Here is a 13,916-nt window from a genome sequence, read left to right as displayed (position 1 = left end):
ATCCTACATTGTGGGGTATTTGATGAACAAATTTAGGGGATAACTGAAATTACTATTGGTCAAGATAAATGAGCATGCATAGAACAGTGAATGAAACTTTTTTTTTTCATGGATATTTTTGATAAGAGAAATACATATATAAAATTATAAATGGATGTTTTTTCCCCTTCATGCCTACATGGTGACAGAATACATCATGAAAACTATGGAAACAACTACTGTGTTAGAGTAAAACTTCAGTTTAATATAAACCAAAATAATCACTAGAAGCTTCGACTTTCACATTAAGGTCATCATCTGAAGTACACACACACACACACACACACACACACACACACACACACACACACACACACACACACACACACACACACACACAAATATATATATATATATATACATAGAAAGTTTTTTTTACCTTGGGTGTACTATATGTTAAAGATACCAAGAAATTTTATAAACTTGGTTTTAATCCTTTTTTCCCAAGTAAGCTAAGTTTCTGCCTGAAGTATTTTCAGGTCTGAGGCAAGTCATGGTAAAGGTGGCATAAGCTCTGATCACTTGCCTAAGTATCCCATAATACAAAGCACATTTCCTTACAGACATGTATAATGCTGTGTATTATGGGAAGGGTCAGTACCCACTACCCAGACCAGTTTCGACCTTTATTGAGGTCTCGTCAGTGGGAGCCAGACCCAGAGGTATTGATGCTAAGGTTGAAGTAATACACAGCATTATACATGTCCGTAAGGATATGTGCTTTGTATTATCGGATACTTAGGCAAGTGATCAGAGCTTATGCCATCTTTACCACGAGTTGCCTCAAACCTGAAAATACTTCAGACGCAAACTTAGCTTACTTGGGAAAAAAGGATTAAAACCAAGTTTATAAAATTTCTTTGTATCCTTAACATATATATATAAAACAGAAACAAGTTTCACTACAATCTACATGGTATGCTAAAGTTGCTGGTCAATTGTTAAAACTATTGGCCTGGCCTCTAGTGAAAAAAAAAAAGTTACTCATATACATATAAATTAAAACAAACCAAATATGTGTACTTATATCAGTAACTTTTTTTTTTGTGAACATGTTGCTATCTAGCTTAATTTAATTTTGTAACCTAATAGATAATAATAATAGGACTCTAGCTTTGTAGTAAGGGTTATTTATTTATTTATTTTTCCACTAGAGGTCAGGCCAATAGTTTTAATGGTTCACCAGTAACTTTAACATACCATGTAGATTGCAGTGCAGCTTGTTTCTCTGTATATATATATGTGTGTATGTGTGTGTACTCCAGATGATGACCTTAATGTGAAGATTATTAAGATCATTATCATCAAACGCTGAATGATTATTTTGGTTTATATAAAACTGAAGTTTTACTCTAACACAGTTGTTTCCATAATTTTCATGATGTATAAATGGATTTTCTGAGAATGTAATCATTTATTTAATAAAAGTAATAAACAAAATTCAAATTCTAAAAAATGTTAATGTTTATTACCTAGTAATGGCATTTCAATATACAGGGTGTTTTAAATTAAAGCCCCCCCCCTCTTCCCATTCAGAGCAGTCTGTAGAGAGAACCAGTAGGCAGTTTCTGAACTGGTTGGAAGGAAGTATATAGACTGAATTTATGAAGAATCCTTGCTATTTGTTCCAAGGTTCCTTTAAGGTAGGGTATTGAAATTCTTTTCTTTCACATTGGATTGTAGTGGGTAGAAGGATGATAGTTATCAATTTTATGAATGGCAGTTTTGTTGTATCCATTATATATCAGGTTGCTTTTAATTTTATTCAGTTCATCTAACAAAAGAACCAGAAGAGTAGATTGTATGAGCTCTATGTACAAGACTCTTGATAATACCCATTTTCTGTGATGAATGATGGTAGGAGAAGTGAATATATCTGACGGTAAAGGTTCGCTTCCGATAAACTGAAAATTCAACATGACCTGTGGGATTATGAATTATTAAGGTATCCAAAAAAAGATGTTTTGTAATTGGATTGTAGTTCCTTAGTGGACTTGATACGGGAGTACAAGGAGTTTAATTTCTCTAGGAACTGAAGTAAATCTGAGTCAGTAGACTGCAAATATATTATCAACAAATCATAACCCTAGTGGAGTTATTCAATGAATACTTTATTGGGGTATTTCATCCTGGAGAAGTAAGTTTTAATACTAGAGGGATAGGGGGGTTTGATGTTTAGAAGTGCAAGAGGAGAGTGTGTTTCAAATACTGAGTACTCTGGATGTCAATAAAACAGTTTTAAATTTATGGACTTTAAAACTGTTTTTTTGGAATTTTGCCACAAGTTTTGAGAGAATGTGCTAAAGAACTGACAACTCTATTGACCTGGCTTTTCAGTGAAAGTCTGACCAAGGGAAAGGTATCTAAGGAGTAGGAGGGTAAGATGGTGCCTTTGCATAAGGGTGGTAGCAGACTGGAAGTATCAAATTATATACCAGTTTGTGTTTCATCAGTAGTTGTTAAGAACTTGGAGAAATTAGTGAGAGACCATAAACAGCTTTGGGCAGATGAGGATAATGTTATCTGTGAGAGGCATGAGGGAAAGCCATATTCTGCCAATTTTTTTGGATTTTTCAAAGGCATTTGACAGGGTAAGCTGATATTTAAGTTGCAGCACATGCTTTAGATGTTAGGTTAGTGAACTGGATTCAGGATTGATTATCTGATAGGTATCAGAAAGTTGTGTATGGGGAGGACAATATCAAGGAGGCAAAAGGTTACAAGCGGGGTCCCACAGGGCTCAGTACTGGGACCTGTATTTTTTAACCTTTATATCACTGACATTGTCAGTGGATTGCAGGGGGATATTCAGTTGTTTGCCGATGATGTGAAGCTGGGAAGGGTTATTAGTAATAGTGCAGATGTGGTAGCCCTTCAAGAGGATTTGAATAAACTGGACAGATGGACAAATGAATGCAGATGCCCTTTTAATGCAGCTAAATGTAAAATCTTGAAGTTTGGAACACATCGATGGGAGGTTGCATACTCTGTTGGAGGAGGTAGGGGAGGCAAGGAATCTGGGGATGATGATTGCTAGAAACCTGAACTTCAGGGAACATATTGCAAAGGTGGTGAAGGTAACCCAGAGAATTGCTGCAATACTGAGAAAGATACAGACCTGCAGAGATAAGAGTTGTCATTCCATTGTATAAAGGCCTGATCAGACCATACTTGGGCTATTGTTCTCAAATTTGATCCCCAGAATTTAAAGAGGATAAATTAACTGTGGAAAGGATGCAGGGGCAGATAACAAAGATGGTATCAGGACTCCGCAATGTTAGTTATGAAGACAGGCTGTACAGAGTTTGGTTGTTAGAAGGAGAAGTGATATGATTGAGATTTTTAAACTGTAGAGAGGTGGTTACAGGGTTGACACTGGGGAGTTCTTTTCTTGGTGGAACAGAGGTAAGAAGCAAGGATAAAGTTACGAAAGGAAGTTGTGAGCAAGAGGGTGAGGAGTGGTTTCTTTGCATGGAGGTGGTTGAACCGTGGAATGCATTTCCTGATAGAGTGGTGAGAGCACAAACGGTTAACAAGTTCAATGAGTGGTATGTTAGACTTTGTGTTTTCTAGGATGAGTCTTTTGACTCCATGAAGGGCTGAATCATCATCATCATAATAATATACAAGGCTGAGGAAATATAGTGTCAGTTTTTTTTTTTTTTTTTCTTCTAGAGGCTCCATAAAATAATCAGCTAAGGCTGGTGAAATAGGTCACCAGCTGTTCCTTCTATTTGTTTGAACATATTATGCCATGCATCAATGGTGAATTTAAATAGTTTAACAATATCTTCTGGGAAATTGTAAAAAAAAAAGTCTCTAATATTGATATGCAGATAGTCTCATGTAAAACACCGTACTGAGACCTCTCTCTCTCTCTCTCTCACCCACCCACCCACCATTGGGTTTTTGGTTTTAGATGTTAATGACAGTTTTTTCCTATTGAAACCATTTTTAATTAGGAGTAACTTTTATGTATTAAACTCCCTGGGTTTTCTTCTAGTGATATCCCCCAAGTGTTAAACTGTTTAGGATATGAACTATTAGTAAGAAGGCAAACTCAACAAGCTATTCCTTAAATCCTGGAAAGTGTCATCAGATGTATTTTAAGATGTATCTTTTCATGGCCTGTCATTTGAATGATTATATGTAAATATTGGCAGGCTGTAGTGACAATGAACATATAAGCACTTTTTTTCTTATCTGTTATATTGGAAGAGTCCAAGTTAAACAGTGTTGAGTAGTCTCATATCTACTTGGAAAAGCATGCAACAATAGTAAGACATGATATTAAAGACATAAATCACAGAATTCAGACCTCTCAGCCATTCAGGAATGTTAGCTTATTGCATGAATTATAACTTTGTATATGTATTTGAACAAGTAATAATATCTGTAGATTATTCATACTTCAATAACTAAGCAGTTACCATAATAATGGTACTTCTAAACAAAGATTTCTGCAGAAAGTTTTTTTTTTTACTTGGTTAGAAAGTAAATTATATTTTCCAAGAAATTATTATAATCTTGTTTAATCCTTTACCCAAGTGTAAGCAAACAAAGTTTGGCCATGAAGTATCTATGATTAGGCTCCATGTATCTGTTGGCTTAGATCGATTGCTTCCATATCCCATAATACAAAGCCCACTAGATTATTCATAGATCATTCTCTTTATTTTAATAGGAATCACTTTTCAGATGTGTATATTGCTATGCATTAATGGAGGGGTTATAACCCAGACTGGTTTTAACCTTTACTGAGGTGCCATCAATGGGAACCAGACCCAAAAAAGGATAAAGGTAGATTAATGCAGAAGTCATATTTTTCCATATTCAAGTAGCAAAAAAGGTCTATTATTGTTATTAAAATACTCTGGATCAGAGACAGTTGTAGAAGGTTTTTCACTTGGTTAGAAACTAAATTATACTTGCCAAGAAACTATATTCTTGTTTAATCCTTCACTCCAGGTGTTAGCAAGGTTTTTTATGCTTACACTTGGGTAAACGATTAAACGAGAATATAGTTTCTTGGCAAAAACAAAGATTTTGTCTCTATAGCATAATCACTATAAAGGAACAAGAAAGTGGGCATTTTTAAAAGTAACCAGATATAATTAATTACATGAAGACCAGTAGCTTTCATCTTTATTTTTAATATGAAGCTCTATCAAGAAAGCTTGCAAAAAGGTGGACATCTCTATACTGATGAAATTTATCACCTAAAGATGTCAAGTCTGAGTGATTGTAGTTGTTCCACCACTATAGTCACTCAGGGCTTGCCGACCATGTCTTTGACACCTGCCACAAGATACTGTGGAAAAGGCGTAACTTACTCCACGGAAGCCAATTCAAATATGAAACTTTTCATAAGGAACTTTTCAAACCACAATAAATATGGTTGTATAAAAGTATGTTGAAAGTTTTTTTACCTTGGGTTTATTATACTTTAAAGATACAAGAAATTATATACTTGGTGTTTAATCCTTTACCCAAGGAAGCAAAACAATGTTTTTGTGTGTGAAATATATTCATGTCTGAGCTACTTGTATATAGAGGCTAATGACTTCACATTATTTGCCTTAGTATGTATCCCATAATGCAAAGCACCCCCCCCCCTTTTTTTTTTTTTTTTTTATGTGTAAAGTACTATGCATAATGAGAAGAGCCACTTCCCATTATAGATATGACTTCTGCCTTACTTCAACCTTGGTATCTCTCACAGATCTGGCTCCCACTGATGAGACCTCAATAATGGTCAAAACCTTTATTGGGGTCTGGGTAGTGGCCCTTCTCATTATGCATTGCATTTTACAAAAAGGGGTGTGCTTTGCATTATGGAATACATACTAAGTAATGTGAAGTCATTAGCCTCTATATATGAGTACTCAGATGTGAATATATTTCACATGCAAAACATTATTTTGTTTCCTTGGGTAAAGGATTAAAAAACCAAGTATATAATTTCCTGGTATCTTTAACATGTATGAAACTGTCTGAAATGTGGGAAGCACTTATTCTCAGAATTTCAGCTCAACAGCCAAGAACATCCATCCCAGCCTACTGGAAGGCACGATTTTAGGACTTTAGACTTACCTTTGTTATTTCAGCTTCAGTCTACTTACCCTATATAGTGCCTGTGTGTACATCTCAATTTGTTCTTTGTTCCCTGATGATGGCAATGTGGCTCTACTGAAATATTAAAAGTGTTTTCTAATTATTATATATTGATTGTATATGTTATGAAAGGGAATGGTTTACCATCACGCACAATGTGCATCCAGACAAAACTTGTAACTCAGTTGAAGTTGCAGGACAAACCAGATGATGGGAGCTTAGTTAATAGATTTGTGCTGGATCCAGTTGAAAGCCTCGAAGATATCAAGTGCTACCACTTGGGATTTGCTAAACATTTCTGTGGTGCTGGTTTCAGAGGTGTCATTTATTACTTGACAACATTCAAGGGAATTCATGTAGATGCTGGGTGTTGATGGTTCTCTTCATTAATTTGAAGAGAACCATCAACACCCATTATTGTCTTTATGTACAACCCCTGAGAATGGGTTATACATAAGCTAATTTCTATGGTGTAGGGTAGATAACAGTGGAATGAGAGTATATGAAATGTGACATGGAATGAGTGTCAACTGTGTACTACACTTCTTCAGGACATTTGAAGGAATGCGATCAGAGGACTTTTTTGGTGTCCAATTTGGATAAGATTTTTCTGATCACTATCTGGTTGAAATGAATGAGGGGGGACAAGTGTTGGATGTTTGGAATGGTTAGGGGACATTTACTAAAATTGCCTGTGAGGAAAAGTATGAAGCTGGAAATTTTTTTTTTTCTTTTTATTTCTGAATGGTACAATAGTATTATCAGGGCACAGTAGAGGTGGGAGCAGTGTTGGTTGAATGTTATTTCTAATTGCTTTGGTAGAAGACCAAAGGGCACGATTGCCATTTGGGCATGCAAGTTTCCTTATATATGAGCATACAAGTTTCCTAGATTGGCACTGTAGTGAAGATTACTACAGTGCCTATTCTTGGGTCAGAATGCCAAAAGCCATAATCTGACCAAGAGAGTGAGATATAGAATTCATGAAAATCATCCCACCTTGACAGTTCTTATTATTTATCATATAGGTAAAACACAAGAAATTAATGAGCAGCATATACAGGTTGACATTTCAGTTAACCAATCAATGCCACCCGTTTGGGAGCAAATGCAAGTTCCTGACCAGGGAAACAGCATTGTGGGGCAGTCATCAGTGATGTATTGTGTTGAGGTGGATTAATTGTTGAAGGTTTGACAGTAGTATCTGTGATCAGGAACTAGTTTGTAGTTCATTCCAGTCTTGGGGACCTGGTGACCATCATCCGGTATATATCTACAAGCCATATAGAAGATCTGGAGGTGGAGAGATATCTTGATGTATGGGAAGGTTGTTATTTCTGATTTTATTTATTTCTTTAATTGTAGCTTCTTTTCTGAAGCATGGAGTGATGTGGGAAAGAATGGGCGACCATGGGCAAGGAGTGAACTCATTGTCAGATTGAGGTGTGTCCAGTGTTGACTTTGACTCCAAATTGGCAGGAAGTACTTTTGCCACTAGGAAGACCAGAACCAGGTCTGCTCTTTTATGGGTTAAAGCATTGCAACCAACTTGTGCTTGTGATATGTTATGTTCTTCCTGGCAGTTATCTTTAATTTAGTTTTTTCCATATGGTCTATATGGGAGACAGCAATCACATATGACATCAAGGTAGCAAATATTACTTTCATGGATTAGTCCTGTTGCAGAAGCTTATATTTTGTTTTCTATGAACATTATGTAGGTGGAAAGCTGAAACAATAGTTTTGTTGGTGGGTTAGGGGATGGTCCTCAGGTTTCTAAGTAGTTTTGCAGTGAGCGTAGATCTTTGCTTGGCATTTCCTCAAGGCCTTGGAAGATATTGGTTTGGATGGCGATTTCTATGTTATCAGTGTAGGTACTTTAGACTGGCTCTTGGAGAGATGTCATTTGTGTACAAGTTGAATAGAGTTGGGGTGCAGATATATTCTTTTTTGTAGTCAGATGAACCTTTTATTTTCCTATTGGAGAGCATTTGTTCTATTACTTTTAGAATTTTTGGCTGTTTTATACAGCAAGTCTTTTTCCCAGTTTAAACCCTTTTGGTGTCCAGCTTATATGTGGGTTGTGAAGGCAAGGACCTGTTTGTAGCAGCTTCAGCCAGGTCCAAACCCAGCCTGTTCATTGGGTAATGTGGCCTTTACTTTTGGAGAAATCCTACAAAGGATAATCCTATTAAAACGTTTGCAAGATGTGGAGAGCAATGCTGTAGGGTGATAGTTGTTGGGGTCCTTATTTGACTTGTTTTTTTTTTTTTTTTTTTTTTGCATGGCCTCCTTTGGTGAGTCTTTGGACTCCCTGGAGGTGTCATGTAATAATAATAATCTTTGAATAATTAATCATTTATTATTGAGGAGAAGAAATTAGATAGCCAGGTTTTTTGCTCTTAGGCAAAGGTAAGTAAAAAAATCTGGAAAGAATGTTGTCAAGTGCCATGAGCATCACCTGTTTTAGTTAGAGGTCTGCATCAATTTCATCTAGAGTTACTGGATCGGGGTTTGCTGTAGATGTAGGATTTGGTATCTGTGAGAATTTGTTTTACTGACAGAGGTATGGTAGAAGAAACCCATTCAGGTTTCTGAGAAGTTTATCTGCTGATTTGTTAATTTTTACATTGCAAGTATGCAACCATTGGCAAAAAAAAAGGTTAACGAGACCTTTTTTTGTTTCTACAATGTCCCAGTTTGCAGCATCAGCACTTGATAATATAACTGGATTTGTCAGTGCTGTTTGACTGCACTGTGTTTGCAAGACATAGACTGCTCTTTCATCATTGGGCTTTGATTCCACCATCTTTGCCTTTTGTGGTGGATATTAGTAGATGCTTGCACATTACCAATATTAGACTAAGAGAGAGACTGTTCTGAGATACTTCAAAGTACTTACTCATCATATAGGAATATTCACCCCTTAAATGTTGCTTTAGTTTCATATGGTGGAAATTGCTTTTGAAAAATAATAAAAATGAGGAAGCACACATTTAGATCAACTTATTCCAAAGTACCACATACAAATATATCTTGTGATTATCATTAGATTTATCAAAGGGGTTTGGCATTATTTTTAAAAAAATTATATATAATTTCATATTTGATTTAGACCCACAAATAGATTCATCAACCTGCATGACTTTTTTTTTTCATTTATTTTATATATAATTTCTTTTTTGATTTAGACCCACAAATAGATTCATGAACCTGCATGACTTTTTTTCATTTATTTTATTTAATCACTAAAATAGATTGTGCAATAATTACAGGAAATTCTTACCCTGGACGAAGAACCAGATTTTGACCCAAAAGATTCAGTGAAAGACATGGTAAGTTTTCCTTGGCTTTTTCAGAATGTTAAAATATAGTACTACATTTTTGCTATATGTAACATATTTTTATAGTTAATTCATGCATGATATTATGCAAGTGTCTTAAATTAATGAATGGCTGCAAAGTTCATGAATTAAAGACACTTTCATGGAGGCCAAAGACTCATGACTGAGGTCGCTCTATACCACATATGTAATCCATCCTCCATGCCAAGCCATCTACTGTCTGCTAATGCAATAATCACCTAATAGTATTTTTATCTCTTTGTTAGCAGAATACTATGCTTTATCTGTGATAAAATCAGAATTTTATAACCTGATTTCACCTCATGAAGGTGATGATTGGACATTAGGTCAGAAGCCCCAATCAGTTCTCCATATTCCTTAAAGACAATTTGGAGGTCTTTTTCCAGTTATTTGGCTTTATGACCCTTAAGCAATCCCATATATATGATATCAGTCTTTAATGTATTCTATTAATTTCTTGTAGTGAACATAATCACATGCTTTATTATACTCTATAAAACAAAGAAAACATATTTTTGCATTTCCAAGTTTCTTTCTAGTCTCATTCTGATGTTGAAGAGTCTCTCTCGTTTATCATAATCCATTGCTTTTGGTGGCTTTTATTTCATTTGATGTTTTTTGTTTTATTTTTTCCAGTCTAATTTGTTATAGTAATTTTGTCACCTGGGTCATTTTATTGTTCTGTAATCTTTTCATTCAACTTCCCCAGCCCTTTATTTTTTTATTTTATTTTATTTTTATTGTGGGAGGGGGGGGGTATAATTTTCTTTCTTCTTTGGTATTTTTGTGCATGAATGCCATCTTGACTTTGCACCCTTTCTGCCTTCATTGATCTCTCTCTCTTAGCATTTCTTCTTTCATGTGTTGGATGACTGTCTTCAAGATTGTTAAATTAGAGACAAGAAGAGGAAAATAATTATTTTTCATCTCTGAAAAGATTCAAATCGTATTCTACTTATCTTTTCATAATTTCTTCACTTGCAAATGACATTTTTGCCATAATTACTCGTGATTGAAAGTTCCATGAATCATTAATATTTCTTGTTCTTGTTTCATTTATTTTATTTTTTGGTATATCGCCCAAGTTTTTTTTTGGGATGGGGGGTCTTCAATTTCATTGGACTTATCAACATCCTCCAGTGATTTGAGGATAATCTAGGGGTTGGCTAAGAAGGATCTCCCATAACTTTTAATAATATTCAGAATCTTGTCAAGATCGTATTTCTTTTCTTGAGACAAGTTGCATCTCTAGTCTTTTATGAATGTTGCCACAAAGATTTTGCCAGAACAAAACCATTATAGGTTTGATTCTAGATGTAGATCAGAGGAAATTTTTAGACCCTCCTTCCCTCATTATTTATATTTTATTTTTCAGACAGGTTTCCATTAGTTGGACAAGTAAGAGTTGTTCTGGAAATTTGGGAATTTAACCACATGATGTGGTAAAATCAACCACAGAGCTTAAATATAATTTTCAGACAATGATATAGTCTGAAATTTATATTTAAGCTCTGTTCATATAATAATTAACATAATTCATACTTCTTATGTTAATTATTCCAATCTTGATTTCTGCTGTTGTTGAGTTGGGATTTTTTCCAGTATCTGACTTTTAGCTGTTCGCTCTGGTTCCCTGACAAAAACAACAAGGGTCTTTATCCAGGCAGCACAGCTGGAATTCTTATATTGTACCATCATTTTTAATTATAATTTAAGTCAGTAAGAATACAGTTTGGTCTGCTAAATCCCAAGTTACCAGTCCATCCTTTCCTCATCCAGGTAGATACATAACAGGGTGCACCACAAGAAGGTGAGGATTAGACATTAAGTCAGAAGCCTTGGTCAATTCTTTGCATTCCTCAAAAGGCTACATGGAAGTCTCCTCTCAGTTATCCTACTTTGACCTTTAATCGCCCCATTTATCATTAAGGTTATTTTCTTTATCATAAATTAGTAAATAATAATATTTGGTTTACCGATCAAGTGTTGATCAATTTTATTAACTGAACCAACTAGTTTCGCCACACTTATCTGTTGGCATCTTCAGGGCACTTACATATAGGTTTAAACAATCTCACAATTATGCGTAACTGCAAAACTGACAAGAATAACTGTACAAAAAAACTGACTAGAATAATTACAAATAAAATAGTATCGAACATGAGTGAAACACACATCGCGTGTACAAGATCAGCTAGCTGTTGCTGAGGAACTTTCTGTAGTTTGTATTAAAGTTCATTTCTTCCGTTTTTAAGGTTCTGATTAGGGTTTTCCATATCTCTGGGAGTATTAGACCTTGATTTCTGTTAAGCTTGACAGTAGAACGGGTGACTGTGGCTGCTTCTTTGAAAATTCTTGAATGGTAATCTTCTATGTAAGGGGAACAGCTTTTGTCCCGCTCGATGACATGGTTAGTTGTAGAGAAATGAGACGATAGGCCAGAAATGTCCTGTCTGTTGTTTTTGACATAGCCAATGTGCTCCTTTTGCCTGATTTCGAGGCTTCTCGAAATCTGTCCGCTGTAACTAGAGCCACATGAGCATGGAATATTATAAACTCCAGCATATTTATAGAAAGGATGGTTGTCTTTTGGAGATCTTAGTAGTTTATGAATAGATTCTATTGGTTTAAATGTTACACTTATTTTGTGTTGTTTGAGGAGATTGGCGAGCTTGTTGGAGATGCCACCTACAAACGGAATTGCAATCGTTTTTATATATTGAATATCTTCTTGTTCTCTTTGTGGTGTTTCAGAGAAAAGGACTTTATTGACTAGTCTTCTTGGATAGCCGTTCAAGTACAAATTGTTGGAAATAAATTTTAACTCATCTTGAAGGGTCTTGTTTGAGATTGTTTAAACCTATATGTAAGTGCCCTGAAGATGCCAATAGATAAGTGTGGCAAAACTAGTTGGTTCAGTTACTAAAATTGATCAACACTTGATTGGTAAACCAAATATTATTATTTACTCACCCCCATTTATATTTTTGATAGATATAATTAAATACAGTTATATACAAATATTGCTATCATAAATTGTAACATAGTAAAAATTAACTGGTGTAGTCTACTGTTTTATTTGTACATATTTTTTTCAGATGAAAATACATCAAAATATGCCTGGAACTCCTTTTGGAGCTTTGATGTCTGAGCTGAAGAAAACAGAGGATGAAACTCAGAAACAAGAGAACCATTTAGCACAAGGAATTCTTGGCATGAAAGAAGTAAAAGAGGTAATTTTTTTTTTTTCATGATAAAATAGCCATCAAAGTTGAACAGAATGAATAAATGTTCTATTTGAAATTTGTTATCACATATTCATGAAAAGCATTCATGCAATATAGTCATAACATATACTATTTTGTTGAGAATTTATTTCAAATTCCAGTTAGAATAAAGAATATTTAAGAGCTTTCCCTGTCTGAAGGAATGTTAGGTAGTCTTGTAAGGCGAGCGTTTCTTCTGAAACGAAATTCCATCGTTTTGCACAAACTCACCAGAGGATACATCTTGAAATTATATTCTTGGCATCTTTAATTTATAGTGAGTCATGTAAATTAAATTATTCTTGTTTACAAAAACCCTTAGTTTCTCCTGTGTTTAAAAATCATCTTTGGGTATTTAAAGAATCATGGTCGCATGATTGCTAATGTTTTTGTGTCTCACTTTCTGAAAATCTTTTTTAATACAGCACTTACATACAAAGGATGTGAAATTAATTGGAGAGGAGGGAAAGTAGTGCTTATTTTTAATGGTACCTGTGACTAACACATACATTTAACATGTATTTGTAGTGAAAATATGAAATTAGTTTAAATAAATAAAGGCAGAAATATTTTGAAATGAAAAACAATCCGTCTTCAGGGATGGATATAAACTAGGTTTGAATTACAGAAGTATGTGTACAACAGTCAGCTAATAGGTTGGAGCAAGCATTGCATAACATGAGAATGATATTGCAGTAATTCCATTTAACTTGATGGAGGGCATTAACGCATTTCAAGATAAATCTCCCACCTTTTGGCATGATTAGGACAATATAAAAGTGCTCTGATATTTTCATTTTCTAAAACTGCTTCTTTGAATTATCCTTATGTTACTCCTAAAGATTCTGTGAATAGTTTCAAATCATGACTCGACCACTTCAGGTATGAATGTGAGGTGATAATTGTAGGCCTGTTCACCAATTCTCTTGTTTATTTTGGAACTAGTTCCGAACAAAATCTGAAAGTTTACATTCACGTAGTGCTCAATATATGTTGTGCAGAGATAGGAGAGCTTGTTTGTTCTTGGTGGAAGAGAAAAAATGAATAATTTGTAGCATCATTGATTTATTGGACTCTTCTTGGCAAGTCATTCTGAAATACCTGATATGTTTGGAATGGGAATTTTTCTTTC

The 13,916-nt window shown here is 34.8% G+C and overlaps 1 protein-coding gene across 2 annotated transcripts in view; it reads left to right on the top strand.

The window, feature by feature from the left end:
- l(2)05287 (WD repeat-containing protein l(2)05287) overlaps nucleotides 1–13,916 on the top strand; it is a 211,380-nt gene that overhangs the window by 187,586 nt on the left and 9,878 nt on the right. For both annotated transcript variants that reach the window (XM_090402934.1, XM_090402935.1), the window contains exons 17-18: nucleotides 9,429–9,488; nucleotides 12,617–12,751. In XM_090402934.1, the coding sequence (XP_090259060.1) occupies nucleotides 9,429–9,488; nucleotides 12,617–12,751 (195 nt within the window). The remainder of the gene's footprint in view (nucleotides 1–9,428; nucleotides 9,489–12,616; nucleotides 12,752–13,916) is intronic.

This window comes from Typopeltis vanoorti, chromosome 13, assembly GCF_054136105.1.
Source record: "Typopeltis vanoorti isolate ZY-2024b chromosome 13, IOZ_Tvanoo_1.0, whole genome shotgun sequence".
Lineage (NCBI taxonomy): Eukaryota > Metazoa > Arthropoda > Arachnida > Uropygi > Thelyphonidae > Typopeltis > Typopeltis vanoorti.
The sequence above is the reverse complement of the archived record's forward strand: the minus strand, read 5'-3'. Positions and strand labels throughout refer to the sequence as shown.